This window comes from Aquarana catesbeiana, linkage group LG12 (genome assembly GCF_042186555.1).
Source record: "Aquarana catesbeiana isolate 2022-GZ linkage group LG12, ASM4218655v1, whole genome shotgun sequence".
In the NCBI taxonomy this organism is placed as follows: Eukaryota; Metazoa; Chordata; class Amphibia; order Anura; family Ranidae; genus Aquarana; species Aquarana catesbeiana.
Window position 1 is genome coordinate 90,934,611 of NC_133335.1, and position 15,863 is coordinate 90,950,473.

General features: G+C 43.5%; 1 protein-coding gene across 1 annotated transcript in view; it reads left to right on the top strand.

The window, feature by feature from the left end:
- GAA (alpha glucosidase) overlaps nt 1-15,863 on the top strand; it is a 140,175-nt gene that overhangs the window by 89,653 nt on the left and 34,659 nt on the right. The window contains exons 11-12 of the mRNA XM_073608206.1: nt 617-701; nt 9,647-9,764. Of these exons, the coding sequence (XP_073464307.1) occupies nt 617-701; nt 9,647-9,764 (203 nt within the window). The remainder of the gene's footprint in view (nt 1-616; nt 702-9,646; nt 9,765-15,863) is intronic.

Here is a 15,863-nt window from a genome sequence, read left to right on the forward strand (position 1 = left end):
ATTGTTTATTGATTGCTACCAATAAAAAACTTGAACAGAAAACACTATGTTGAGTTTTTTCCTGGCCTTATGACATATAACTACGAGGAACAGCTTCTGAGTGATTGGGAGTCCTTAGAAGGATAGAGGAACAACAGATTGCTGGATTTATACCCCTGAGGGGAAAGTGTCATTAGACCCTATTGTGGGTCTTCATGTGAGGTGAGCACATATAGAGACCGGTGGAGGACATGGTGGTGCGCTTCATTACTTATTTTGGATTTGTCACTAGATATAGACACGTGCACTGAGAAGAGTTTTTCTTTTGGATTTAATGTCTTGAATCTACTAGCAACAGTCAATATAAATATATATATATATATATATATATATATATATATAGACATTTTCTTTGCATATTTTGCATATTGCCAGATTATATAGATTGTTTTCACTTTTGATTATTTTCACCTAATTGATTAATACACCCTGCTGCTCAGCTGGGTGTGGTTGCGCTTCACTATTTTAATTTTGCATACTATTACAAGATTTCTTTTTGTTTTCACAAAATAGAAAAATGCAGAAATCAATTAAATTGAGCAATTGTGATTTGTGGCCTTTTTGTGCTTTGTTGTAGGACATGAATGAACCATCTAACTTTGTCATTGGCTCATTGGATGGCTGTCCAGATAATAAACTTGAAAACCCTCCATACGTGCCTGGTAAGATTTGCTAACATATTAAAGAACAGGGTAGTAGTTTTATACTCTGTCCTGTGTAGAGATAAGCTGTCTGTTTTAGCAGGGACCTGAGGAATTTCTTGTCAAAAGTTTTTATTGGTCATAGAGAAAGTCAAAATTACACGATTGTCAGAGCAACCAACACGTGTACGTACATAAATTGACATGTGAAAAAGCAGCTGTGTAAGTGCATTAAACATTAAGTGCATATGTTTAAACAGGAGAGCGGTGCTCAAGAATAACTTTGGCTGTTGAAAGCAAATGTCTGCTGGAGGCCTGTCCATCTATGCGAAGATAGTTCATAACAGTAAGTGACAAAGACAGGCTTAGGCATGGAGAAGGGTGGTTACCCTGTTTGTGACTGTAATCAAGAAAATGACTAGAAAGGCGCTCAAGGTATAAGATATAAGAGAAGAAAGAGGAGGGAAAATAGCAAAGATGGGAGAGAAGAGCAAGCAAGTCCGGTTATGGGGAAGATGCACGTTCCTCTATAGCTAGTTCCGGATCACTTACGTGAGGGGTAGGTCTTGGGGGGATGAGAAAGGTGTGGAGGTTCCGTATCTGATGTTGTTTATCCAAATAAAGTAAATAATAGAAAAATAACTAATTAAGTAGGGAAAGAGAAATACATTTACCAAGGTAATAGGAGGGCATTATCAAAATCTGAAGGTAAATAATGCTTCACCCACGGTCGCTATACTCTCTCAATATTATGTATCTGATCATTCTCAATAGCTGTCATTTTAGCGAATACCAGGGCCCTATTTATTCTGTGTTTGGCCTCAGCCATGACCAAGGTCTGAGATTTCCAAGCCCTAGCAATAGGCTGCTTGACCGCCGTGGACAAGTGTAGAAATAATTTGAATTGGGAATGAGTCAATTCGGCTGGTTTTAGGTTTAAGAGAGCTATTGCAGGATCTGGTCGCAGATTGGTTTCTAGTGCCTTGGAGGCCATTGCAAAAATGGCTTTCCAGAATTCTAGAGCAATCGGGCATTGCCACCACATATGTGAGTTCCAGGGTCAGAGCAGCCTAGGAAACAAGATTCAGAATAGGATGAGACAAATTTTGCAATTCTAGCTGGCACAAGGTACCAACATGAGAGGACCTTATAATTCGTTTCTAAAGCGGAGATATTAGGGGAGGCTGGTTTAGTGGCCATCCCAATACCAGACCAATCTGTGACCTCGAGTGTGCACTGCAGTTCCTGTGCCCATTTAGCAGTATTTGGTGGCAGGGAATTGTCCAGGTTGACATTGAGTTGTTGGTAAAGGGTCAATATGAGCCCCCATACGTGAGGGTCGCTTTTGCAGATATTTCAAATTTGTGTCGTCTGTGTTAGCAGGGATCCTGACCTAAGGAATGGCATGTAAAAGTTTTTTGTTTGTAGGTATCGGAATAACTCAGACCTCGGAAGTCCGTAGGTTTCACATAGGGTAGGAAATGTATGTATAGCATTGTTAGTGACCAAGTTGTGCAATCTGAAGAGATTGGTAGCAGACCAGGCAGCAAATGTGCCAGGAGATTCCCATGCAGGGTAAAATGCCGGGTTCCTGAGAAATGAGAGGAGGGGGTTATGTGTAGATTGTAGGTTGTGCGTGGCTCTAAATTTATCCCAGATAGATGAAGAGTGTTTTGTTATGGGGTTTAATATGGATGTTCTATCAGCCATAACATGTTTGCTACAGAGATGGGATCTCAATCGACAGATTCTATTGCCACCCACATCGTTGTTTCCTTCATTGCATGATATTTAAGTAAATCAGCGAGCTGTGCTGCATAATAGTATTTAGAAATATTTTGTATCCCCAGTCCTCCACTTATTTGGGGAATATAGAGTATGGATTTGGGGATCCGTGGCCTGATATCACCCCAAATGTAGGACATTATTCTGCGTTGTGTAAGGCGTAAGGAATAACTCTGAATTGGGATAGGAAGTATTCTGAAGAGATATAGGAATTTGGGCAATATCGACATTTTAGTGACGTTGATCCTGCCCATCCAGGATAGGGAAAGAGAGGACCATTTTGACATGAGAGTTGTAACCTGTCTAAGCAAGGGTAAAAAATTAGCAGAAAAGAGATCGGTACTTTTTGGGGTTAACCTGTAGGCTGGAAATTCGGGCAAAGTTCTCTAGCAACGACAGCAGGTTAGGGGCAGACTTGTGGGGATATGATAGAAAAATGAGAATGTCGTCCACAAACAGGCATACTTTGTGTTGGTGTCCTACCAGTTCTATTCCCCGGACATCAGTTTCCGATTTGATCAGTTGCGCCAAAGTTTCAATGAGCAAGGTGAACAACAGAGGAGAGAGGGGACAGCCTTGCCTGGTGCCTCTCTGAATAATAAACATTGGGGATTTATAGCCAGCATATTTGATGTGTGACCACGGATTATCATAGAGAGAGGAAACCCATGTTAGGAAATGGCTTCCAAAACCCCAGCGTCGGAGGGTATATTGTAGATATGGTCAGGTAACTCAAACGCTTTCCTGATGTCCAGGGATAGGAAGCATGTCGGGATCAAATACCGGCCCTCTGGGTCTTTGGTTTTCATCGCTCCACAGCATTCTCTCTCACTTTGCAAATTAATAAGAGTCCCGTGCTGTTTGGCAGTGGCTGAGGCTGCAAAAAATTGAGAGTAGGAGGCACTGAGGTATTTAGGAGTGTGTTTCTCGGTGAAATGCGTTTCTTGTAGACAATTGATTTGAGCTTTTGCCGCTGCAAAAGAGTGTCGTGCCTTGGTGCGTTTATGCAGGGTATTGAAGAGCCTTGAACATTCAAGGTCAGGATGTTTAAGGGGGCCATAGATGGGGTAAGTTTGGTATAGTAGTCGAACCCAGTTTAAGAACTGCGACTATCGTAGGGAAAAAGAAAGAAGGGGGGAGAAAAGGCATTGAGAAGAACATAGAGAGAATGTACAGCTCTCAAAAAAATAAGAAGTATTATAATATAACAGTAAAACAATAGGGACTGGGAGCATTGTAGGAGAGCAGCGTGCGGTCCCAGAGAGGCTCGGAGACTACCGTCAGGGTCCTGCTTAATAGGAGCAGGGAGCTGAGGGCAGTAACTGTGGACGCAATAGGTCTCAACGGGTGAACATCCCGGAAGAAAAAGGAAACAATGAATGACATATATACTAGTAGCATGGCAATAGAACTAAAGGAGGTCCACGGGGACCCGCTGCCCAAAATTAACTGAGGTGTGAGGCCGAGGCGCTGACCTTACTTAACCCAAATAAATGTAGGCAATGGTCGAATATACATGATATATATTACTGATCACGAAGCTTACTATCGGAGAGACCATCCTACTGAAGTTATGTTATAGGCCAGCGGGCTAGGAGCCCCTTAACCGTGAAGTCCCTGTTCTTATCCAACAATAAATGTTCAAAAACTGTGAGTTTTGGCTGGAAACAGTCCAGACTAACATGAACGTTGTGGGAAAAGATGGCTGGTTACAATAAGGAACCAGTGTCTGCTAAAAAAAAACATTTATAAGGGGAGGAAGCCAATTAGGGCGGTCTTCATCATCTGAGGATGACACAAAAGGTGATGCACAGAGTCTCATACTTGTCACCTGGTCATAATCAGTCCATGGAGTCCTCAGCGGATGCTGCAGGGTTGTTGGAGAGACCACGCATGTAGAGGTTTCCACGGGCGTGATCTTGATCCACAGTTGCTGCTTTCTGTGGAGAACGAGAAGCGGAGCATCTGCGGGACGAATCCCTACTTGAAGTGTGATCCAGCAGGTCCAGATCTTACAAGGCAGTCTTTAATTCCCCAGCTGTGCGGCAGACGTATTTGGTCTCCAATTGCGTGAAGTGAAAAGAGAATGAAAAGCCCCAGTGGTATGGGATCTGGTGTCGCTGTAGGATCTGGAAGAGTGGTTTCAGTGTGCGTCTCTTTGCTACCGTGAGAGGGGAAAGGTCAGCAAATATCTGATATGTGTATCCCTGGAAGGCCAATGCATCCTTCCCTCTGGCCGCTGCAGGGAGTTGTTCCTTTGTGCGGTAATAATGGAATTTTGCTATCATGTCCTTGGAAGGACCGTTCATTTTGCGTGGGGCTAGGGCTCTGTGTATTCTGTCCATTTCCAGTCTTTCAGCAGGGATGCCAGGTTGCAATTCCTGTAACAGGGTCATCATAGTAGCTTGCAGATCCATCACTGTCTCAGGTATCCCCCTGATTCGCAGATTTGAGTGCCTGTCCCTGTTCTCCTGATCTTCAAAGTGGGACTGTAACACTGAGTTTTCTTCCTTGACATTCTCAAATTCTGCCTTATAGTCCTGAGTATTATTCTCCAAGTCATCAGCCCTCACTTCCAGCTCAGCAGTTCTCTGTCCTAACCCCCTGATCTCACAGGTCAGCTTGTCTGTGATGTGGTCAGAAGTTTGCTTGAGGGCTTTCTGCAGCATCTGTTCAAACTGCTTGAACATACCTGTGTGGATCACTGTCTGTGTGCTGCCTGTGTCAGAGTCTGAGTCATCGTTACTGACCTGGGGTGGCTGTGTGTGCAGTGAGGAGTTGGCAGAGCGTGTTGTGTTGGGCAGGGAGGAAGAAGACGGCATCATCTTAGGAGGTCTGGGGGGCTTGGTCAGGGGGTCTTTGATGTTCCTGGAGCGAACCATCGCTCTGGAGCCCCCTAAAACCATAGCTGCAGTAGCAGGGAACTGCCTGTGATTGGCGGAGGTGGCGGGTAATGTGCAGGGAGCCGAAGCGTGGTTGTGTATTCCGGTGAGATTCACCCTATAGCAGGGCTCTAAGGGGGCATATCTGTCTCGCTCAGAGTCCGCGCATTCGCCCCGGACTGGAGGAATTTCAGGCAAACTATGGCTGTTCTTGTTTCAGAGAGAGAAGACGATCTAATGATCAGCTTCTCTTGATGGGACTGTTGGAAAATTTCACTTGATCAGCACTTGTAGCCAATGGCTGCAGAACTGATCTGTGTATTCTGATAGTGGAGGAGTCCCTGCTGTCAGAATACAATAGTGCAGCAGGAGGGATTCATTTATCCACCTCGAATGTGTGAATGGGGGAATCTGTTGAGTCAGATTGTAAAAAAAGATCCATCTATGGCCAGCTTTACATACAGAGGAACTTCTAAATAAAATCTCTGACACTTCAAGCCCAGCCGTTTTTGATCCTAAATTGAAAGTCAAGTGGTTAAAACACAGACAAGTCCAATGGAAAACCCCCCTGGGCATACAAAAACCTGCACTTAACAAAAAAAAAAAGATACTATGGAATAAGTAGCCTTGTAGGAGGCATTGCAGCAAAGACTCAAGTTGGTAATGAGGTACAGTCAGATTACACTGAGAAATTTGCTTTACAAAGTACTCATTAGGCATGGGATATACTAAGGTGTCAATCAGTCTCTAAGTGTATAGAGAGATGGCCAAGGTTCTGGTGTCAATGGAGGACTCCATCTCCATGTCATTCTGAACAGTGGTGGCACTGGAAATAGTAAAATCTCTGAACATCATTGCAGCTAATAAGTCAAGAAAAGTGAATAGTAAGGCGCGTTAATTAGGAGTAAGGATGGCTGCAAATCGAAAACGCTACTTCAACTTTAATACATCAGAATTACATTGCATCAGGTATTTTTTGTGACTGAAATGGAGACAGCAGTGATGGTATCTGCAATATATCAATAATGTGTTTATTTTATGTTCAAAAGAAAATTAGAAACATCAACCACCAGTGCTAGCACAAGATGACACTTTGCAGTATTGTACTATGAACCATAGCTAATGTGTTAAAACACCCTCAGAGAGGTAATTAATTGCAGCCTGGGCTCACACTGAATAGCACTGGCCATAATTAAGCTCAAGAGGACTGGCTATAAGAACAATTGATCTTATACATCCCACCTGTTGTCGCAGTGCAGAATCATTAATCCCCCTCCTCTGCAAAGTAACCCTCGAAGAATCATTTCAGGTATGGATATTTTATACATAGTTACATTAATTCTGCTTGGACCAATGTAATTACTGTATATTTGGAAAATTAGAATCGCGTTATCCATACATTATTGACCAAAAATCAAACTAATCTCATAAGTACATCTGATAATAGTGAAAAAATCCATAAATAATAATAAAAATCAAAATCAAAAACTCCCCAAAAAATAAAATGTGCATGAACACATTGAATAGTGAAACCAAACATTAATTGTCTGTGAGTAATTGATTGAAGAGATAATATACATCAATGTAAAAAATTATTAGTCCATAATTTATATACTTGGATTGTGATTGTGAAAAAAGCAATCTAGTGAACAAATAAATGAAAAACCACCCGTGCAAAAATTAAAAGTCCATATAATATGAGCAAGCCATCCTCAAAAACACTGGATAAAAAACTGTGTTGAATCCACCACCAGATCAGCAGAAATGAACTCTTACCAGAGTTCCATGATCCCCCATAACAGAGGATCAGGGAATGCGTGTAAGGAAACACTGTATGGCTCCAAGGACATCAAGCACAATCACAATTCTATCCCCTTGTCACATGACTGGAGGGAGGAAGAAGAACGTGTTTCTTAGTCTAAGGGGTTTCACCGACTGATGGTACTCAGTATCACCAAGACCGATTTTTCTGCCAAGCTCCTTATTGCAGGATCCTTATGATGATCTGATCGGTTGGGAGGGGACCGCCTGGCATCTGTGATTGTGCTCGATGTCCTTGGAGCCATACAGTGTTTCCTTACACGCATTCCCTGATCCTCTGTTATGGGGGGTCATGGAACTCTGGTAAGAGTTCATTTCTACTGATCTAGTGGTGGATTCAACACAGTTTTTTATCCAGTATTTTTGAGGATGGCTTGCTTGTATTATATGGACTTTTAATTTTTGCACAGGTGGTTTTTCGTTTATTTGTTCACTAGATTGATTTTTACACATTCACAATCCAAGTATATAAATTATGGACTAATAATTTTTTACATTGATGTATATTATCTCTTCAATCAATTACTCACGGACCTATTAATGTTTGGTTTCACTATTCAAGGTGTTCATGCACATTTTAGTTTTTGGGGAGTTTTTGATTTTTGATTTTTATTATTATTTATTAATTTTTTCACTATTATCAGATGTACTTATGAGATCAGTTTGATTTTTGGTCAATAAGTTATGGATAGCGCGATTCTAATTTTCCAAATCTTCTTTTTTGTATTAATGTTATACATGAGAATTGCAGCTTCTGAGGGATCACAGTTTTGGATATAACTCCTCTCAATTTTTATTTTTATTTAATGTATTTGTCTTAGCACAGTTTTTGATATTTTTTCCACATAATTACTGTATATAGCATACCTGGCCAATGCCCCTGGAAGCTGGAAATCACTTAAAGTGGAGCTCCACCCAAAAGGAGAAGCTTCGCTTGTTTGCTTCCTCCCTCCCCTCCGCTGCCGCATTTTTGGGGGGAGCGGATACCTGTCAAAAGGAGTTACCCGCTCCCACTTCTGGGTAAGATCACCCCAATCGTTGTGCGGTGATCCTACAAAACTTCCTAAGATGGACTATTGTAACTATGTAATACCCATGCCTGAAATTATTCTTTAATTGTCTCCATATGAATTTCTGGGCACTGCACATCTACCTGTTCTCTTGATGCCCAACAGAAGCTCAGCATAATAACACCACTGTAGGGGGTATATACTTTCCTCTCACTATCTTAATATGAATGTAAGGAGGAAATGGGGTTTTCTTTTTTGTCTTTAAAGTTATTTATAGGGCAAACGTCTTTTTTTGTTTTTGTTTTGGAGTAGTAAAGGAGTTAAATCTCCTGTCAGTTTATTTTTGCTGTTAGTTCCCCATCACAGAGGTTTTCCTTTACTTCCTGCCCTGAAAATGCAGTACATTTTAGACAGTTGTTTCTCCATTGAAAGATTTCCATTCCATTCCTGTTCTGATGATCACTCAAAATGTTGTATCTCACTGTCATTTCCGATAACAGTCTCCAAGACAAATTGAGTGTGTGACTATTGCCAGTGAGGACACAGAGCAATAAAAACCAGATGAAAATATCACAGCATCTGTCCTCAATACTCCTCCTAAAACCCTTAAGTCCTAATGCAAGCAGTGAGGTGGCTCTTGGAAAAAGTTATGCAAAGATAAAATTGCCTTGCTAGGTGTATGTCAGTCTATAGGAATGATCATACCATAATCCTTCAGCCAGGACATTAGATGGGCTCTAACAACCAGTACAATAGTATTCTCCTGCGCTCGAGGGTGGTGTAATGGAAAAAGATATATCACAGGTTCTTAGTAAATCAGAGAAAAGCACAGGTTTAGCTGCCCTCTAAGCATTGGGGGGAACCCAATGGAACCACTGTAAAACACAAAAAGAGGGCGCACCAACCTTGTGCATTACTCATGTGGTATCTTTAATAATGTATAAAAAGAGATATATATTTACAAAGATATTCAAGATAAAAGCATTTCACAGTCCATAGTAGACACAAAACAACCAGGTCACCAAAACTGTTCTCAGCGGGTCAAAGGACCTTCCAGAAGACCGACGCATTTCGAGGGGTGATCCTCTCTTCCTCAGAGCCAATCATTGGCAAGGTTGGTGCACCCTCTTTACTTTGTTTTACATTAGATGGGCTGTATGTGACTTGCTGCAGCTTCTAATGCACAGTGTGAAATTCTCACAGTGTGCAGTGAAATGAGTAAGCAATTTCAGTACAAGAGAGGCACCTGTACAACTGTGCAAGACTGAAAGGAAGGCTGTAATTCAGCTTTACCGGTGTTGTTCTTATACTACATGTATAGTTACCATTGTATGTATGTATAGACTTATCTATGAGTTCCCAAAAAAGAGGACAGACTCCCTTTTAGCTATAAAGCTATATATCTTTTAACCTCTACTGTTGCTCATGTTGTTTATTTCTTGATACATATTTTTTTATGTCATTGTAGCTGTGAAAGGTGGTACCCTGCGGCACGCTACCATTTGCACCTCCAGTCAGCAGAACATCTCCTCTCACTACAACCTTCATAATTTGTATGGTCTCTCAGAAGCAATTGCATCATACTAGTACGTGAGAACCAGAAAAAACACAAAAATACTGGATTAAATACGGTTATAAAAGTTGTGCATTTATATGATGTATATTTAGAGTAAAATGTAAATCCCTTCTGTTTAGCATGCATGAGTATGTGACAGTTTAGGGATTTCCTGTTGGGTTATACGATTTTCTGTTACTGTATAGTAGGTATAAAAGTCTGTGATCACGTTTCCAGCCCCACAGCTGACCTGTAGGGGTTACAGAAAAACTTAAGGCAAATCTTTTTCTTTTCATTTTGGTTAGAGTAAGGGAGGTCTATAACCACCGTTGTTTTTTTTCCCTATCTGTGTCTAATTGGGGAGATTTCCCTTTACTTCTTGTCTCATAGCCATGACAAGAAGTGAGATTTAATCCCCCCAAAGTGAGGGAATCCCTGGTTATCACCAGAACTAGTGTCGCTATTGGAAGATTTCCTCTTTATTCCTGTTCTGGTGACAGCTCAAAATTTGAGATTTTCTTTTACTTTCATTGTCGGTGATAATGGTCTACAGGACAAACGTTTTCCACTATGTTCCTTCGACAGAAGTCAATTAAATAATCAACTTCTGTTAAATGGGGACAGCCACAGACGAATCAAAATTTGCATAGTCGCTGCTGAACCAGCTAAATTTTGATCAGTTTATGGCTAGCCTAAAGGCTAAGTTTACCTTAAAAATAAAAAAATTGTGTGCATTTATTTAATTTTTTCATAGCAGCCTGCAAAGCATTACACCCATGATGAGCAGATCAAGAGTGCAATGCCAGGCTCCTGCAGACTGTCAGTAGAGCTGTCTGTCTGTTCCTCCGATACAGGCTGGCATTTACTGAAGTCCAGGAAAATTGGTGAACTACAAGAGCACTCACTGGCACCTTGGTGGTTTATTGAGAACTACAAGCTGTCAACCGCAATGGCTGAAGGTAGTTGTAGTTCGTTCATTTATAGAACTCTGTAAATGAATGATGTGGCTGTGTGGGCAGGGAGAATCCCCTGCCCGCTGTCCCCATGGGGGATTGGTTTGGGTTGGCAGCAGGTGATTTAGTAACATGTTACATGTTACACCATAAATATGGGTGTAGCAGGTTACTAAAGGTGACCGTATCCTTTAAAGCCTATAATAATTACCTGTAGCTACCGTGGATATCTCCTAAACCTGCCCAGTTTAGGAGATATCCCCTGTATCAGCATGTGCCGACATCATTGGCACATGCGCACTAAAGCAACGGCTTGTTCGTGCCATTGCTTCAGTTGACATGCCATTACCGGCGGGAGTGACGTCATCGCGGCTGTGGCCAATCACAGTGCCAGAACCCGCAATACCTGGAAATAACTTCGGGAGAAATGGGCTGCGGGGGCTTCGAACTAAGGTGAGCATTTCATAATGAGCTAGTATGATATATATATATATATATTTGTGCGTTTACAACAACTTTAAGACTTTGATTGGGGGGGGGGCTAAATTTTATTTAAACTATAATTATAAGAATGTTTTAGGCACAGGCTGTTCTCCTGCTGATAAAAGCTAAATCAATACCTCAGCACAGTGCATCAGGAAATGTTTAAATTGGTTGTAAACTTCAGACATATATATGAACAAAGCATACCCAACTATATTGTGCACTTGTCTCAATTAAGAGCACTAAGTGTCATTTCTGTCTGCTGCTTTGTTCCTCTGCTATCACTTCTGACAAGTTTATCTGACACTAAGAGAAAAAAGGTGACAGAATCTCTTTCTGGATTAAAGTAGGTTGCCCCTCTCTAGACATAATGTGGTTACTTTGACACCATTATATTACCTCTTGAAGCTGCTTGGCATTTTTAGACGTGATATAGCCCTGTCTTGGTGCACCATTGAAAGCAGACAGGTTTCCTAGACTAGGCTGCATCATGGCAAAGAGAACAGAGCAACCTTAAATTAAAATCATTGGAGCTCCTTATTGCTGCCTTTATTTAGATTTAAAGTGGTTGTTAAGCCACTCTAACATGTATGCACCATTAGCGCTGCCTCCTATTGCAGTGTCCCTTTCTGTGTGTGTGTGTGGTTTATAAAAATAAATGCTGTAAATACCTGTGACAGACTCACCCGGGACAGAGGCTTTTGGAGGGGACTGAATGCCAGCCTCTTGCCCAACGATTATGGGCCCTGGCATTTGAGGGAACGGTTCTCTTTGTGAGCTGTATGCCTGGGACCCTTGAGATGGTGTTACTTTGGATTCAGGTCCATGTCCCCCCAAGACACACAGACTCTGGGAACCCTGTATATGCCATATTAGAAATAGTGACTGATTCATACTGTTGGGACTCATACTGTGAGGAGATGCTAATATCATCAACTCCACTCACCTGTCTGATGTCTGCTATAATGTGCTTAATGTAAATGAGTCTAGACTGGCTTACCACAGCTTCTAAGGGTATTCCACACATTGTTGTTTGTTCCATATTAACCCTGTGTTGATGTTTTTGGTAATGTGTATTGAATAGTCCGTGAGCTAGGAGACGTAAAGTCTTAAACCCAAAGGTCATGTCTCTGAGTCACCTAGTCTGGGTAAATGATTTAGTAAACTAGCTCATGTTAATTAGGTTACAGTTGTATTGTTAGAGTAATATGAACAGGAGGGGGGAACCTCCTCTTTAACGGTATATAAAGACTTGTATATATACTTTTTGGTTCTAATAAATGAGTCCGTGTTAGCAGCTAAGCATGTCTCACCTTGTTTTGTGCTTGGGAGCGGTTGGAATATCTGATATCTATATCCAGACTGGGAGGAAGTGGTATACTGACGGAAGCACTCAAGCAGAGTGTGGGACGTTCCGTGACAATACCTAATTTCAGAGCGGCGATCCGCGATCACATGACCAACCAGCTCTCCCCTCTCCCCGTCTGACAGATGCAGGGGGCGAGGCCGAGATTCCCCCACTGACGTCAGTAGGAGGGGAGGACTAGAGAGCTGGCCGGTCATGTGATCATGGATCTTGGCTCTGAAATGAGGTATTTACAGCATTTATTTTTATAAATCACACACAGAGGGGGACACTGCAATAGGCGACAGCGCTGATGGTGCATACATGTTACAGTTATTCAAGCAGCAGGAGTGGAGGGGGCGGGCACTGTCACGAGCTGACAGGCAGGGAGGGGAGAGGACACAGGAGACAGAGAGCAGGGCTGGGGATGATGGAGGCAGGTAAACTGACCACCGTGTCAGGGCTCAGCAGCTATGATACACCATGGTCAGTTTACATAGGGGAGGGTAGTAACTGGCAGGATCAGCCAGGTATTTTAGGTGTTGAAGGGGGCCAAATGACACAGCACAAGCACTGTGTCATATAACATGCTTTAAAGGAGCAGGATCCATTTTTTTTTGTTGGGTTAACATACACTTTAAAGTGTACCTGTCATGGCAGAATTATGTAGGCTGCCATTGCTGATCTCCTTGTACATCTCATGCTTTAGTCTCCACACTTTCTGATTTCTTTTGTCACAGAATGAGTGTAGAGGTAAGGAATTCCAATATTTTTCTATGACTTGCATCATATGTCTTAAAGGTCCCTGATGCATGTATTGAAGCCAGACATAGCCAGGTGACTACCATTTTCAAACATATACAAAGTGCCTTGAGTGCTAAAAACTGTCAGCCGTATACGTGGGTATACAAACCCTGGTAGATGTAGATTGGGCTAAAACCCTGTGCAGCTGCCAACCACTGGAAGGATGAATAACAGGAGACAAAAACAAAGAAGCATCGCTATATGGGTAAAGCATTAATACTTGTAGACCTTTGAGTAAGTAAAAAGTTAATTTATTGCACTTCTAAAAATAAACAGCAACTGTCAATAATAAAAACTTGCAGAGGCTGCAAAGGCAGTCATGGAAGCATGTAGCTAATATAGATACTGATATAAAAAAATTATTATTAGAAAAAAACGGTACCAAAGTGAAAAAGCGCATGCGTGCGGAACATGTAAGCCACGGCAACCCAGAGCTTGCGGTCCACCACGACAGACAGGCTTCCTGTTTCCCTTCGTTTCCGGCGCAACGCTGACGTCACCCAGTGTGCCTGGCTCCAGTAAGCTTGTTCGGCTTTCCCGGTCCTATCCTCCAACGGTGGACATCATACCACACTGCCTGCGGTTCAGCGGGGTCCACACCCTTGACCAGCTACAGAGCCGTCCGCTTGTCACAAGGGTACTCCGCCATTGCGGTCTCCTTTCTGGACATCAATAGAGTCTGACCACCAGCTGGAGGTAAAGGGTTGTGACTGAACCACCACCCACTGATCACCGGGCTTCCATCGTCATCCGCATGGATAATCACATTCCTTTCCATGTTCAACACGCAAGCTGATCGGTTGATGATGACCCTTCCCCACCCAGATGTTATAGTGGTACCGTTTTTTTTTTCTAATAACAATTTTTTATATCAGTATCTATATTAGCCACATGCTTCCATGACTGCCTTTGCAACCTCTGCAAGTTTTTATTATTGACAGTTTATTTATTTTTATTGACTGTTTATTTTTAGAAGTGCAATAAATTAACTTTTTACTTAGTCAAAGGTCTACAAGTATCAATGCTTTACCCATAGAGCGCTGCTTCTTTGTTTTTGACTACCATTTTTAGAAGAAAGCAAACAGCAGCAACTACCATTTTTCTCCCATGATGTGTCTGTATACACAGTAGCAAAGCTAGACATTCTTTCACCCGGGGGGGGATCAGTTCGGTGGCCCTCCCCCCTCCGATAACTGGACAAGATTTGGCTGGAAAGTGAGAAAATCCCAGGCCATAGCTGTTGAGTCAGCTGTCTGTCCACTCCCCCATGCTCCTCTGGTCCCTCCCTGCTCCTCTGTACCCCCCCTGCTCCTCTGTTCCCCCCCTGCTCCTCTGTTCCCCCCCTGCTCCTCTGTTCCCCCCCTGCTCCTCTGGTCCCACACATGCTCCTCTGTTCCCCCTCTTTCCTCTGTTTCCCCCCCTGCTCCTCTGGTCCCCCTCTGCTCCTCTGTACCCTCATATTCCTCTGGTCTCCCCCCCCCACTCCTCTGGTCCCCCCTGCTTCTCTGGTACCCCTGTGCTTCTCTATTCCCCCCCGCATGCTCCTCTGGTCCCCCACATGCTCCTCTGGTCCCCCCCATATGCTCCGCTGGTCCCCCACATACTCCTCTGGTCCCCCCATGCTCATCTAGTCCCCCCGTGTTTCTCTGGTCCCCCAATGCTCATCTGGTCCCCCCCCGTGTTTCTCTGGTCCCCCCTGTGCTCCTTTGGTCCCCCATGTGCTCCCCTGGTCCCCCCATGCTTCTCTGGTCTCTGTGTGTCTCTGTTCCCCTCCATGCTCCTTTGGCCCCCCTGTGCTCCTCCATTGCTCCTCTGGTCCCCCCCTCCCATGCTCCTCTGGTCCCCCGTGCTCCTCTATTCCCCCCATGCTCCTCTGGTCCCCCACATGCTCCGCTGGTCCCCCCAGTGCTCCTATGGTCCCCCACATGCTCCTCTGGTCCCCCTTCTCCCCCCCGTAGCACTCATCTCCTCTTCCTGACTAGTTGGGCAGTGTGGGCTGAATAAAGACATGATCCTCAGGAGTCGGCACTGAGAAGCTCATCATAGGATTGGGAAGACAGGCAGCCACACACAGTTGTAACATAACCTTTCCTCTGCACTCATTCTCCTGGTCTTTCCTCCCCCGCACTCCATCTTGGGAGTGTAGATATAGAGCGGGGGAAGGAAAAACCAGAAGAACTAGTGCCGAGGAAGGTTATGTTACAACTTTGTGTGGCTGTCTGTCTTCCCGATCGTATGATCAGCTTCTCAGTGCCGACTCCTGAGGATCATGTCTTTATACAGTCCGCACTGCACAACTAGCCAGGGAGAGGAGGTGAGCGCTGTGTGTGTGTGTGTGTGTGGGGGGGGGCAGAGAAGGAAGAGAGGGGGGCGGCGGTTCGCTAGCAGGAGGTAGAGGTGGAGAAGCAAGAGGATTGGTACCAGCTGTGGCACCATCCTCAATGCCGCGTCCGGGGCAGATGCCACCCCCTCCCTAGTTTCAGCCCTGTGTATACACATTGACTACTAACTGCCACAGCTGTAGTCTTAACATGACAACTAGGTA